At 45.5% G+C, this 14,525-nt stretch overlaps 2 protein-coding genes and 1 long non-coding RNA gene across 6 annotated transcripts; 1 reads left to right on the top strand and 2 right to left on the bottom strand.

Annotated features, from left to right (window-relative positions):
• Nucleotides 1-462: 462 nt before the first annotated feature.
• On the bottom strand, nucleotides 463-1,275 carry LOC121839052. Of its 2 annotated transcripts, XR_006078596.1 has the most exons (3): nucleotides 791-1,275; nucleotides 719-760; nucleotides 463-676 (listed from the first exon to the last, which is right to left on the bottom strand). It is a non-coding gene; the product is annotated as an uncharacterized LOC121839052 (long non-coding RNA). The 2 variants fall into 2 exon arrangements; XR_006078595.1 differs by having other exon boundaries at nucleotides 463-760.
• A 1,785-nt stretch (nucleotides 1,276-3,060) lies between these two features.
• Nucleotides 3,061-5,594, bottom strand: LOC112264640 (nuclear receptor subfamily 0 group B member 2). Of its 3 annotated transcripts, none has more exons than XM_024441380.1 (3): nucleotides 5,531-5,594; nucleotides 3,671-4,300; nucleotides 3,061-3,431 (listed from the first exon to the last, which is right to left on the bottom strand). In XM_024441380.1, the coding sequence occupies exons 1-3, from the start codon at nucleotides 5,562-5,564 to the stop codon at nucleotides 3,184-3,186; spliced, it is 912 nt and encodes a 303-aa protein (XP_024297148.1). In that variant the 5' UTR covers nucleotides 5,565-5,594; the 3' UTR covers nucleotides 3,061-3,183. The 3 variants fall into 3 exon arrangements, with proteins under 3 accessions (XP_024297148.1, XP_042151429.1, XP_024297149.1); XM_042295495.1 differs by having other exon boundaries at nucleotides 5,525-5,593; XM_024441381.2 differs by lacking the exon at nucleotides 5,531-5,594 and having other exon boundaries at nucleotides 3,671-4,510.
• Nucleotides 5,595-5,730: 136 nt separating this feature from the next.
• On the top strand, nucleotides 5,731-13,883 carry LOC112264638 (nuclear migration protein nudC). Its single transcript, XM_042295494.1, has 9 exons — nucleotides 5,731-5,910; nucleotides 6,216-6,293; nucleotides 8,813-9,031; nucleotides 9,164-9,256; nucleotides 9,404-9,517; nucleotides 10,367-10,561; nucleotides 10,674-10,757; nucleotides 11,607-11,725; nucleotides 13,543-13,883. The coding sequence occupies exons 1-9, from the start codon at nucleotides 5,839-5,841 to the stop codon at nucleotides 13,592-13,594; spliced, it is 1,026 nt and encodes a 341-aa protein (XP_042151428.1). The 5' UTR covers nucleotides 5,731-5,838; the 3' UTR covers nucleotides 13,595-13,883.
• Nucleotides 13,884-14,525: the final 642 nt, after the last annotated feature.

The following is a 14,525-nucleotide window of genomic DNA, read 5'->3' as shown; positions in this document are numbered from 1 at the left end:
TAGATGTGCTTTTTGATGCCAAGAGAATATCATGCTCCTGTACCTAACTAGGTAACATTTTACTTAACACCCAGTGTCATAACATGTTATGACATGGTCTTAACTATGTGGAAACACTTGACATAACCTGTCATAATATGGTCATTACACTGTCTTGACCCATATGTTTACACCTGCTGTGACATATATTGCATTATTTTATGGCTGGTTATAGAATCAAAACTCACATTTATTCAAAATAGTTTTTTCCTGGCCAAGAAGTGTCCTTCCGTTTTTAAAAGATTGTTTCTTAAATCCTCTGTTATAATGAATTATTTTGTTGTATTTTAATTCACTTGTAGAAAATCCGCTTTTTGACACTGTTGTGAAGCATTATGACCGTCATCCTATAAGTCACCTATCACGTACATGCTGTTATATACGTCACCTATAAGTCACCTATCACGTACATGCTGTTATATACGTCATCCTATAAGTCACCTATCACGTACATGCTGTAATATACGTCATCCTATAAGTCACCTATCACGTACATGCTGTAATATACGTCATCCTATAAGTCACCTATCACGTACATGCTGTTATATACGCCACCTATAAGTCACCTATCACGTACATGCTGTTATATACGTCACCTATAAGTCACCTATCACGTACATGCTGTTATATACGTCACCTATCACGTACATGCTGTAATATACGTCATCCTATAAGTCACCTATCACGTACATGCTGTAATATACGTCATCCTATAAGTCACCTATCACGTACATGCTGTAATATACGTCACCTATCACGTACATGCTGTAATATACGTCATCCTATAAGTCACCTATCACGTACATGCTGTAATATAAGTCACCTATCACGTACATGCTGTAATATACGTCACCTATAAGTCACCTATCACGTACATGCTGTAATATACGTCACCTATCATGTACATGCTGTTATATACGTCACCTATCACGTACATGCTGTTATATACATCATCCTATAAGTCACCTATCACGTACATGCTGTAATATACGTCACCTATCACGTACATGCTGGTATATACGTCACCTATCACGTACATGCTGTTATATACATCATCCTATAAGTCGCCTATCACGTACATGCTGTTATATACGTCACCTATCACGTACATGCTGTTATATACGTCACCTATCACGTACATGCTGTTATATACGTCACCTATCACGTACATGCTGTTATATACGTCACCTATCACGTACATGCTGTTATATACGTCACCTATCACGTACATGCTGTAATATACGTCATCCTGCTCCTGAAATCTGCATCTGCGTTCATCCCAGCCATCAGCAACGGAGCGTTGGGGTAAGTGCATGCCTGACATCAATGTGTGTGCAATTACAGTGATCATTTAACGTGGTCAATTTCACACACAAATATAGAACATGTCAACAGTGTAATTGTGTAGTGGAATGTTTTGCCTTGTGTGGTAGGTTTTGACACGCTTATGTAGGTGTCATAACTAGCCATAAAATAACGCAATATGTGTCATGACAAGGGATATGACCATATTAAAAAAGGTACCTATTAAAATGGTTATTACTATGTCATAACGTGTTATGACGGTGGATGTCAAGTGAAGTGTTACCCATAACGGTAATCCTAATGTTTGTATTGCTTTAAAATTGGTTAGGGTCCAAAATCTCTCACGAGCATGTGGCCTGGATAATGATTAACATGATCTCATTGTAGACGCCAATGAGTATATACTTGAAATTAAATTGTATAATGTGTGCATTTCTGTGATTTTATATACAACTTTTTTTGTTTAAACGGATGCACAAGCATAAATGAAGTTGTAAAGGCATTGATGCCATGCTATTCTTGCACATTTTGTCTTCTGTTTTATTGTGGCTGGTAAAAATGAACTGTGTTGCTCTATGGGGAAAATTCTAACTTCCACTTAAGTCTAATTTCAGTTCTGTACAATGAGACTAAGTGGATTTATGTGGAAGTTAGGATCCGCCTCTCTAAGAATGTCTAAATGAATGATTTGTTAATAAATAAATATTTTAAATGGAAATCCTCCAGGCAAGAATGTCTGAACCTGTGACTAGCTCACTTTCCATTAGCTCACCAGTGGAAGAGTCCCAGTCATATGTTTTGTGTGTGTTGTTGACATTAAGCTCTGTGTATCTCTGTGTTTTCATTCTTTCTAAATAGCCTTTTCCTGTCGCGTTACTGGACATGAATCAGCCAGTTACTCACACACACTACTCTTCCAAACTATCTACAACTCAGTTCTATTGTGTGGGTGTTGATGTATTGAAATGGAAGAATCTCTGACAACATGCAGACTTACAAACCAATGAGGGTTCTGTGATGTGAAATGTTTAGAAGTTTGCAAATTGAAATATAAAGATCTGTTCTACTATGGATGGCAAGCATATATTTTATTCTTAAAACATTTTTGTCTGAATGTTCTATAACGTAATGTTTTGCCCTGTAGAACAGGTCCAAATGTACACATAACTTTGGCATGTGCGCAGTACCAGTACCAGGGTGTTCACTTGTGCCCTCTGGGGACAACTTTTATCTTTGGCAAGGACAAAATAATACAGACCACGGAATGACTGTAAAACAGGTCATTCTAGTCCTGGGCATAGACAGGAAATGGATAAAGAGGTAGGTTTACAGGAAATATGAGTGTTGACATATTGTTGAGTTAGTTGGGGTATTAATACAGTCTAAAGCCGCATTTTGCTAGCCTTCCTTATGCATTGGGGAGTTTTCCAGGTCCCGTCACTCAGGGGATTTTTGGTACTTTCCATTCAATACCCTGTACAGTGAACAGCACAACAGATACTTGTAGGTCCAGGTAGAATACCACAGGTAGGAGCCAGAGTACATATGCTAAGAGCCAGTACAATATTACAGGATTTTGTTTTTGATCCAATAGAAAATACTGTTGCTCTCACTTCATTTATTGTTATCACACCACTGTTAAATGATCAGATACATGCAAAAGTAAATGATAGAACAATGATTAAATGTGTGGATAGAAGAGAAGAAAAACAATCATTTAGTTCAACTTTTATTGCCTGGTTGCATTCTTCACGTTCATAGTTGTCACTGTAGAAAATACCCTAAAATATAATTCAAACACATATATATATACACACACACACACACACACTTTCAGCTTTATTCTTGTCTAATAAACAGCATCTCGCGTAACAAATTAAACAGATCCGCCTGACCAATAACTGGTCTGAAGAACAGTTCTGTGATGAGTGATTGGGTGACAGTCTGTAAGTCAGAGGTCGATAGTAGGATGCAGCTGAATCGACCCAAGTCTCCTGGGTGAAGGGTCAGCACAACCTCCTGTAGTGCTCTCTGGGCCTGCTGTTGTAGACTGTTGATGAATACAGTGGTCCTCAGTCCTGGGACGTCTGTTAAGAGGAAGTGAGGGAAATGTCATGTCAACTGTATTCCACCATCAGCAGTTTAACACTGACAGAAGAAAGAGTGGAGCTGTTTACTGTATTGTCATGTTAGATCATTAAATAATCATCGATTTATTGATTGCTTCAAATATTTACAACAAATTAAATTAATACAATGTCAGTTAAGGTAGATTTGGAGTTCCACATTACATCATAGCATGCTGAGAAGATAAGATGATATTTACCTGGATTGAACAGCATAGCTCCCTTCAGATAGGCATATTCCTTTGGGCTGAGATCCAGAGTCCACAGTCTGTTCAGACAGGACCTGAGTTTATGCACCCCAGCCAGGGTGGGCAGCAACCTCTTCCCCTCATCTTCCACCTCCTGTTCTTCCTCACTCTGTGGCCCTTGACCGTTGAGGAGGATCCTCCTCAGCATGCTAGCCTGTGGAACATCCTTCACCTCGAACACAGTCCGTTCCTGGGCCAGGCCCAGAGAGAACAGGGGCACCCAGCAGTACCTCAGCAGAGATAGCTGATCCTCCACTGGAAGCTGACTGAAGGAGGGTAAACTCTTCATGAAGCAGATGGTTTTGACCAGAACATCAGATGTCATCTGACAGGTTCCCTCAGGGTTCTTCAGACACACCACCTGTTGCCGCTTGCAGTGACAGTTGTGAGGCATCATCTTATTGTAGTTGTACTGGTTCACCTGGTTGTTGTTGATCAGGCTGTCGTTGTTGCTGTAGTTACTGTCCGCCCGGCTCAGGATGTTGTACAGGATGGTGTGAGGCTGATGTTGTTGCTCCCGGTAACCTGAACAGTGACAGGTGCTCTTCATCTCTTCAAGAGGAAACATCATGGAGAATTCCCCTTTGAGGATCAATAAAGTATCAATCAATCAATAGATGATAAGATGTCCCCAGTGCAGAGGCTTTACAGAGCTATGCTATAGACGTGAGAATAGCCACATTCTCTCTTTGAAATATTGTCCAGCAGTGTGATCAGCAGCTCTGACTGTCTGACAACTCCAGTAGACCGAGTCTTATTTATAGGAAGACAGGACACTCTCCTCTGATCTGTGTGTGACCAGTCAGCCTTGACCCCTCCCCCTCAAACCACACACACTCACATCTGAGAACAACAGAGTGACCCTGGACTGCTCTGCTCTCTGCATTAGGTTCTCTCCACGTGGAGTGAGGTGATAGGGCGTATTCAATACAACTGTGACATTTGGCGTGCAGGGAGGGAGAGACGTGAGGAAGCCAGCTGCACTACGAGATCAATGACATTTATCATGTTGACCTGACTACCAAGGACGGGGTCAATGCTCCCATACAGACTACCACCCCAACACACGGCCTTGGTTCAGTCTTCTATTTCTTGCTAGTTAAGGGGTAAATGCAAACTCAGGATCATAGGATATCAGCATTTGGCATTGACAAAGGGCAATATAATTTTAGGAAAATAATGACACAAGTAGCCTAGATCCTAATCATGTAGATAGGTATCATTTTAATCTCATTATCAATAGCCTACTTTATTTTTGGCCTTCCATGTGTTTTTGCAAATAGGCTAGGTAACCTAGAAAAAATATATATTTCCACCCGTTGCGTATCACTCAACATAACACTGTGTGGCAGTCACTGTGACCCCTTTTTCAGTATGTTTGAATAGTTCAGTCATGGAGTCAAGATACAGTATGTTATCTGGGTCAAAATATGGAACATTGAGCTGTTGGTCATTGACACCTATCCATCAGAGATATCTCCTGCTAAATCACTGTTAATAAATGAAGGATTAGAATTAGAATGATGTTATCCAACTATCAAATGTAACATTTTCAATAGGATTTCTCAAGACAAACAAGGGTCATTGCCAATTTAGAGGTGGGGAGATTTGATATAATGGCTACACCAAAGATGTTCAGAATCAGAAAGTAATCCTTGAGCATATAAATCGTGTTTGCATGTGAAAATGTCTGTACATAAATACATTTGAATTCTTTCAAATGCAAATTTATAACAGATTAACGTAAGAAAAAAGTATAATAGTGAAACGACATGAATATACGATAATTATGTCATAATGAATTACCAGTACGTTTTTTGCCATCAATCAAACAGTAATTTCTCATCACGAATATTCGGTTCCCCGCTGCACTCGGTTTCACACTGTCAAAACTTGAACACGCCATAGCCGTTCATCTAACAGGATCTAATTGGCTGTTTAGTTTGCCAATCAAAAGGTTGGACTCATGGTTGTTTGCGTCAAACTTTTAATTCGCTGAGAAACAAGGCGGTGCTTGTTTCCAGGAAGTAGCACAGCAACGTGACTTCACATTGCTCCATTTTAGCTCCCTGCTAGCCTGCATTTCAAATTATATTTTAATCAAGTTCATTGGACAGAAAATGGGTGATGATGAGAAGTATGACGGGATGTTGCTTGTTATGGCACAACAGCATGAAGGAGGTGTACAAGAGGTAAACTCCAGCTTGTTAGGATGCTATGAAATTCATCATAAAACAACTGGCTAGCCGGCTAATGTACGTTAGCTGTATGATGGGGAGTGTCCCGCGTTTCCACCATGAATATGGCACCACAAACCTGTAGTTACGTATGTTACATTTCACACCAGTATCATATTCGTTAACCACAGTTTAGCTAGTTAGTTGTGTTTAGGCATGCAGGTGGTGTGGCAACCTTTGGTAAGGCATAGCAAATGGGCGTGTTTAAAGCTCAGGTTGGCTGTGTATCATCTCTAATGTAATATTTATTCTCCCAACAGTTAGTAAACACGTTTTTCAGCTTCCTCCGGCGTAAAACCGACTTCTTCACGGGTGGAGAGGCAGGAGCACCAGAGAAGGTGAGTCCAGAATTGGCTACCTAACGCCTCGATCAAACCGACAGTGTCATAGCATTTTGGGACACCTTACCTTTCAGCATTGCGTTGCAGAGGCAGTTGCAGTGCGTTCTGTGCGGTGTTTATGTTAACATATGCGTCAAACATTATGCATAGACGGCTTGACAGAAATGGTAGCAGATGGTGAATGTTGAACTGTTGTTGAACACATCCAGATGATGCTGCGTAGTGTTTTGCCCAAGGTTACTATCAGTGTGATCAAGGCGTAACCGAACAAAGGTTACGTATGTAACCACGGTTATGAGTTATATGGATCACTCCAATATATTGGTATCACTTTGCGGTGGAGGGATCCATCCGAGGTGAGGATTTACAAATGTACTCTCATGTACACCTGTGTCACGACTGGGGTCTGCCCCTATATATTGCCCTATGGCCACGACACATCATTTTTGAGGTGCTCTAGCACCGTAGAGGATTGGAGTGATCTATATAGCTCACATAACCGAATGTTACGTAACCACAGTTATGTTTCACTATATTGGATCACTCCGCGGGACCGAGACGCAGGGGCCGTCAATGTGGAAGGGGGGTCCCAGCATAGTCCCCGGAAGGGGAGGCGACGCCCAGGACCGCTGAACCAACTGCAGGGGGAGGTGCCACATTTACCCAATAGTACCTAGCAAAGGTGCAAGAGGAAGCCCAGCTGGCCGCAGCACAGATATCAGCTAGGGGGCAATCCTCTCAGTAGAGCCCAGGACACAGCCACCCCTCGTGTTGAATGTGCCACCACAGATCCCAGCACTGGCCTGCCAGCCAGGCGGTATGCTGTCGTAATCGTGTCCACGATCCAGTGAGAGAGCCTCTGCTGTGATAGCTCAGCCCCCAGGACTCTCTCACCATAGCAGACAAAGAGCTGGTCTGTTGTTCCCACTGACGTGTCCGCTCCATATAGGCTGCGCGTGCCCTCACAGGGCACAGCATGCCGGAGGGAGGCCCAGACTCCCCCGCCACTGCCTTAGGGTCGTAAGCAGACAGGATAAAAGGGATGTTCACATGCCTGTCTGACAGAACCTTCGGGAGGAATGAGGGGTTGGAGCGGAGAGATGTACTCCTCCCACCAGGGTCCATACGAGGACACACTGCACCCTGCATGACTCAGGCACAACCTCAATACCAGTGCACCAAGAGCAGAACAACCACCAGGGCAACTGGTATGTCGCGGTTGTAGCCGGTGCCCTTAAACTCTGCATGGTGTTCATTACGCCCTCTGTAGTCCTAACATGGACCATTGGTGCCATTCAGCTCGCGGGGGGGTCCGGCTTCAGTCGCAGGTTCCGCCCTATAATCTCCCGGTCCGGGAGGACCATGGCAGCTATTATGGTGTCCATGGTCGGGTTCTCCCGGAGGCCAAGTGACTCCGCGCCAGCAACATAACTCCATGGTCCAGTCTCTGCTGTGAGTCGGAAGCGCCCCCTGGCAGAGGCCCAGCTCTCCTGCAAGGCCTCGCAGAACTCAGTAGAGATGGGGACAGATGGAGAGTCATCTCTGTCCACCAGTTGATGTCCAGTGCAGTGGCTACCTGAGTGAGTAGGCTCCTCATAGGCTCTCGAGCCACTGGGTGCAATGGATCCCCGCTGGCGGCTTGTGATGGCCTGTCAGCCTGGTAGCCCCCCCGCTCACGGTGAACAGTGCCAACATCGTCCCCCAGGAACAGCCTATCACTGGCCAACAGGGAACAGCTGTCGTCATCAACCTGCTGACGGTCTGACTCGATACTCGATGACTCAATTGACAACACACAGAACAACCAGTGGGCAGGTTGTGTAAGGTAAATTACAGTTTGTGTCAGCAAGAACCACCATACTAATGGATGCACACAGAGTCGTAGTGTAACGCTAGCGAAACACAAGTACGACAAACCACGGCGGAAGATCCAGACCAACCGCGCGCTGCGAGTGGAGCACTGAGGAGCGGCGGCCATGTGGCCAGCTGCTCCAGGCTGCAAACAGCCAGTGAGAGAACTTCCAAGGAAGATATTACACTTAACAAGCGAGCTTCAGAAAGTTTGTACCTCAAACCATAGACGTCCACCGAGAAAATGGAGGTGTGTCTATATATAGGGGTGGACCCCAGCCGTGACACCGGTGTACACTGGTATAACTCCTCACCTCGATGTATCCCTCCGCCGCGGAGTGATCCAATATAGTGAAACATAACAAAGATGCATATGTCAAAAGATGCAGAACTGCTAAAGTAGTTTGTCAGTCTAATCTCCCCCTTTTCCCCTCTGTCCAGTTTCCACTAGATTGCACAAAGTAAAAAATTGGCTATATTGTAAAAATAATCCAAACAAAACTGTTTTTTGGTCTTATTTTAAGGTTAGGGTTATACATAACGTTAACAGTGTGGTTTAGGATAAGTTTTAAAATCAGATTTTAAGAAGAGAAATTGTAGAAATGTGAGTGAGGGGTTTATGACTTTGTGGCTGTGTTACCTAGTGACGACCCCTCTGTCCCCAGCTGGTGAAGGAGTCGTTTGCCCACCACAGTGGTCTTGCCCTGAAGGCCCACAGAGAGAAGGAGAAGAGGCAGGAGAAGGAGAAGAGAGAGAAGGCAAAGAGGGCTGCCAAGCTAGCTGAGGAAGAGGAGGAAAAGAAGAGGAAGAACGCAGACGACGAGCCCAAAATCAAAGAACTGACAGACGAAGAGGCAGAGAGACTTCAGTCTGAAATCGACCAGGTAAGAAAAAACGATTGTCAGTTATGAATGAATGAATGATTGATTGATGTACTATACACACTAGGTTTAACAATGTCGTTGTCTTGATGAAGTTTATATGCGCTACTTTAATGTCTCTTGTCTTGGTTTCAGCAAAATAAACAAGAGGAGAAGAAAGAGGCCACAAATGCAGTAGCTCCAGCTGAGAAAGCTGAGAAGGAAGGGAGAGAGAAGGGAGACAAGGGGGTAAGAGATTCTGTTGGGATTCCTCAGTAGATAAATGAGCGGTATCGTATGAACTAGGGGAAAAACTGATGCACTTTACAGCACACGGGTATTATATGTATGTGCAGTATGTTGAAGACAATGAATCACAGTCTTCATTTCTGCCAGACTGATTCCGAAGGAGAAGAAGACGAGAAAGACAAGGACAAGATTAAACCCAACGCAGGCAACGGAGCTGACCTGGCCAACTATCGCTGGACACAGTCCCTGTCTGAAGTGGACGTGAGTTTGTTTCCCTTGTCTTCAGTGATTACCGTGTTGCTATGTTCCCTAGTGATATTAAAGTTGTCTAACTGGAGCATGATTGTTGCTTTAACTATCGAGGTGTTTGTGCTCTCCGTTCGTGGGCTAATCGTGCAGCAGCTCCCTCTATTTCAGAGCGGATGTTGTTTATCGTTTTGTCTGCAGTCGCTAGGGATTGGTTTAGAATTGGGCAAGATGTAATCTGGGCAGACAAGGTTCAGGTATTCTGTTGGTTCCCCTATGTCCTTGCCTCCTAGCTAGTGGTGCCTTCATTCTAACTGGGTGTTGCCCTCTATTCTGCCCCCCCCAGCTGGTGGTGCCTTCATTCTAACTGGGTGTTGTCCTCTATTCTGCCTCCCCAGCTGGTGGTGCCTTCATTCTAACTGGGTGTTGCCCTCTATTCTGCCCCCCAGCTGGTGGTGCCTTCATTCTAACTGGGTGTTGCCCTCTATTCTGCCCCCCAGCTGGTGGTGCCTTCATTCTAACTGGGTGTTGCCCTCTATTCTGCCCCCCCAGCTGGTGGTGCCTTCATTCTAACTGGGTGTTGCCCTCTATTCCGCCCCCCCAGCTGGTGGTGCCTTCATTCTAACTGGGTGTTGCCCTCTATTCCGCCCCCCCAGCTGGTGGTGCCTTCATTCTAACTGGGTGTTGCCCTCTATTCCGCCCCCCCAGCTGGTGGTGCCTTCATTCTAACTGGGTGTTGCCCTCTATTCCGCCCCCCCAGCTGGTGGTGCCTTCATTCTAACTGGGTGTTGCCCTCTATTCCGCCCCCCCAGCTGGTGGTGCCTTCATTCTAACTGGGTGTTGCCCTCTATTCCGCCCCCCCAGCTGGTGGTGCCTTTTGATGTGAAGTTCCGTTTGAAAGGGAAGGATGTGGAGGTGGACATCCAGCGTGGTATGCTGAAGGTGGGTCTGAAGGGCCATCCTCCTGTGATCGATGGACAGCTCTACAACCACGTCAAGGTGGAGGAGAGCTCCTGGCTCATTGAGGACGGCAAGGTGGTCACCATTCACCTGGAGAAGGTACTTCAGAGAGGATGCTTTTATTTACTTTATTTCAATTGGTTTAATTGAGAGAGATGGTTTCAGCATGAAATATTTTATAAGTCAGTCAGTCATGCCTTGTCTGTTTCAGATCAACAAGATGGAGTGGTGGAATAAGATGGTGACCACGGACCCAGAACTCAACACGAAGAAGATCTGTCCGGAAAACTCGAAGGTAAACAACGCCAAGCTACTACTGATGCAAGGCTCACTGTAATTTGCAAGAGAACACGTGATTATTCTCCTATATTTAAAAGTAAAAAGGTAATGCATCTCCCACTTATTAAACTCTATCCCTCACCCTCCATCTCTCCCTCACCCTCCATCTCTCATCTCCTCTCTATCCCTCACCCTCCATATCTCATCTCCTCTCTATCCCTCACCCTCCATATCTCATCTCCTCTCTATCCCTCACCCTCCATCTCTCCCTCACCCTCCATCTCTCATCTCCTCTCTATCCCTCACCCTCCATCTCTCATCTCCTCTCTATCCCTCACCCTCCATATCTCATCTCCTCTCTATCCCTCACCCTCCATATCTCATCTCCTCTCTATCCCTCACCCTCCATATCTCATCTCCTCTCTATCCCTCACCCTCCATCTCTCCCTCACCCTCCATCTATCCCTCACCCTCCATATCTTATCTCCTCTCTATCGCTCACCCTCCATCTCTCATCTCCTCTCTATCGCTCACCCTCCATCTCTCATCTCCTCTCTATCGCTCACCCTCCATCTCTCATCTCCTCTCTATCGCTCACCCTCCATCTCTCATCTCCTCTATCGCTCACCCTCCATCTCTCATCTCCTCTATCGCTCACCCTCCGTCTCTCATCTCCTCTCTATCGCTCACCCTCCGTCTCTCATCTCCTCTATCGCTCACCCTCCGTCTCTCATCTCCTCTCTATCGCTCACCCTCCGTCTCGCTCTCTTGCTCTCTCCTCTTCCCCCTCTTTCTCTTGCTCTCTCCTCTTCCCCCTCTTTCTCTCGCTCTCTCCTCTTCCATCTCTGTGTGCCGGCTGTCTCAGCTGTCAGATCTGGATGGGGAGACCCGTGGTATGGTGGAGAAGATGATGTACGATCAGAGACAGAAGTCCATGGGTCTACCCACCTCCGAAGAGCAGAATAAACAAGACATCCTCAAAAAGTAGCTTTCAGCACATTGCTTATAGCACCATCATATAGCATGCCTGTTATGATAATGTTTAAGTAGTGCAATACTTTTCTTCACATATACAGTGTAAAGTTTGACCCATGTCAAGTCCTCCCTGGGACTTAACTACTGACCTTTCTCACAGGTAAAGGTACAATAGAGGGGGGGGGGGGCATATTTGTTCTGTTTCACACATGTACAAGTGTGTGGTGTGAAATTCGTTTTTTGCATATCCCATTCCCCTGAGACACCCGCAGATAATGGGGTCACAGCCAGGGATCGGCCATTATTGAAAGCGACCCTGGAGCACTTAGGGTTAAGGGCCTTGCTCAAGGACAGATCGCCACATTTTTCACCTAGTCGGCTCAGGGATTTGATCTAGCAACCTTTCGGTTACTGGCCCAACGCTCCAACCACTAGGCTCCCACTTGGTGCTTTGCTTTTTATTGTCTAACATGTTCTAGTAGCTACTGTATAGTTTAACATAGCCATAAAAAGGAGGTCAAATGTGAATTTGAAAGCAGACTGTTTCCAGTCAAGGTCAGGTTACATAATCACTGCAGCCATAAACGGATAGTGAGACGTCTGTACCAGCTTCCGTACGGAGTCGGGACCAGAGCTGACCTCGCCTGTTGCTCCTCTACCGTCGTAATACCCGAGGTGTCTGGGGAGGAAACATGTCTCCCATTACACTGCTTTTTTATGAGTCGTGCATAAGTTATCCCTGTTCAAAGTCAGGGCCCCACACTGACCTTGGACATCATTGTACAGAAACCCTGATCCAAGGGGTTTGTGAGAAAAGCATGTCTCCAACTGTTTAACTTGTGTTAAACTGTGCATTCCACCTACTCATATATGTGCCCTGTTTTTATTGAAGAACAAAGTTATATTCAGTTTACGTACTACATAGTCTTGTGAATAGGCTCCGTATTCTAAAGATGACCAGACAATGACCTTTCCTAGCAATGTGATTTGGGCAATTTGAGGTGCATTTAGTGATGGTTGGCAAATATTTCATCTCCGTATGACTCGCCAGACATGAGTATTAGGACAATTCCACTGAGATAAGGGGTCTGTACTGGACAGAGCTGTAGCCGTCGGAGATGGATGTTAAGGTCTCATCACTGTGGAGGTGAAACACCTTCTAGACCAAGTCACAAGCATGGCCAGCGTTAGGTTTCCCTGTGGTTTACTGGAAACCCTGATCTAGGGAAGGAGCCGTCGGAGACTATGTGGAGGGCAGTCTCTTGTCAGAGTTCAGGTTATTAAGCCCTTCTACTTCCTGTCCTGGTCATGACTAGGCCAATGGTAGGTTAGCCGTGGTTGTTCACTTGCCTGGTTATGTGTCGTTCTGCATCGCCTCTCACTTCCTCTAGTTTATGAAAGAGTCCTATTCAAAAGATCTGGTACGGTCACTACGGGTCGACTTTACTGTATGTTCATTACTGTTTGACACAATAGCAGACATTCAAGTCCTTTAGAAATGGATGTCAGTCTGATTTGGTTACTTTAGGTATTGGACGATAATAGCCTAAAAATATTAGTTAATGTCCACATCGGTGCATCTCTAAACGCCTTCACTGCTGCTACCAGCTTCACTTCCTCCCCTGTCCCCTTACTGGGCTCAACGCTGGGAGGAGTTTATCCTCTGTAGTCTGATTAACACATGGCAGGTATGCTGTCTTTAAGCTAGATGCACTTAAATAGTCTTGCAAACTCCTATTGTCATTTACCAGTTCCTTGTCGACTGGGACCAGGCTACTCTTTCACTGTTCAGACTGCATGATGTGACCCCTGTCATTGTGTTCCAGGTTCATGTCGCAGCACCCGGAGATGGACTTCTCTAAAGCCAAATTCAGCTGAGAGACGTCGCTGTCGTTCCCCAGCCAACCCTCCATACCCCTCTGCACTCTTACTCTGCCCAAGAAAACAAAACAACTACTATGAGTCCTTATCAAAAGCAACCTCTGGCACCGATGTTACAGTTGAATAGAATCACCCCTATCTTACTGTCTTCATCACAGTCTCTCTTTCTCTCCCCTTTTCTGCCGTCCTGTTAGTCTCATTCCTGTGACAGAAACTTGATGACTGTAGTGACATCTTTGTTCTGTTCCATGTGTTCTGAGTGTCTCAATAAATGTTTGGAACCTTTTTTTTATTTTTATAAATTGATTCAAACCACATTCATTTTTATTTAACTAGCGAAGTCATTTAAGAATAAATTCTTATTTACAATGACGGCCTAGCCCGGCCAAACCCAGACAACGCTGGGCCAATTGTGTGCCGTCCTGTGGGACTCGCAATCACAGCCGGATGTAATGCAGCCTGGGTTCGAACCAGGTACTGCAGTGACGCCTCTTTCACTGAGACGCAGTGCTTCTCCACCTGCGGGATTGTCAGAGACCAGCCTCACAACCACAGACCACGTGTAACCACGCCAGCCCAGGACCTCCACATCCTGCTTCTCCACCTGCGGGATTGTCAGAGACCAGCCTCACAACCACAGACCACGTGTAACCACGCCAGCCCAGGACCTCCACATCCTGCTTCTCCACCTGCGGGATTGTCAGAGACCAGCCTCACAACCACAGACCACGTGTAACCACGCCAGCCCAGGACCTCCACATCCTGCTTCTCCACCTGCGGGATTGTCAGAGACCAGCCTCACAACCACAGACCACGTGTAACCACGCCAGCCCAGGACCTCCACATCCTGCTTCTCCACCTGCGGGATTGTCAGAGACCAGCCTCACAACCACAGACCACGTGTAACCACGCCAGCCCAGGACCTCCA

Source organism: Oncorhynchus tshawytscha, linkage group LG13, assembly GCF_018296145.1.
Source record: "Oncorhynchus tshawytscha isolate Ot180627B linkage group LG13, Otsh_v2.0, whole genome shotgun sequence".
NCBI lineage: Eukaryota > Metazoa > Chordata > Actinopteri > Salmoniformes > Salmonidae > Oncorhynchus > Oncorhynchus tshawytscha.
The sequence above is the reverse complement of the archived record's forward strand: the minus strand, read 5'-3'. Positions and strand labels throughout refer to the sequence as shown.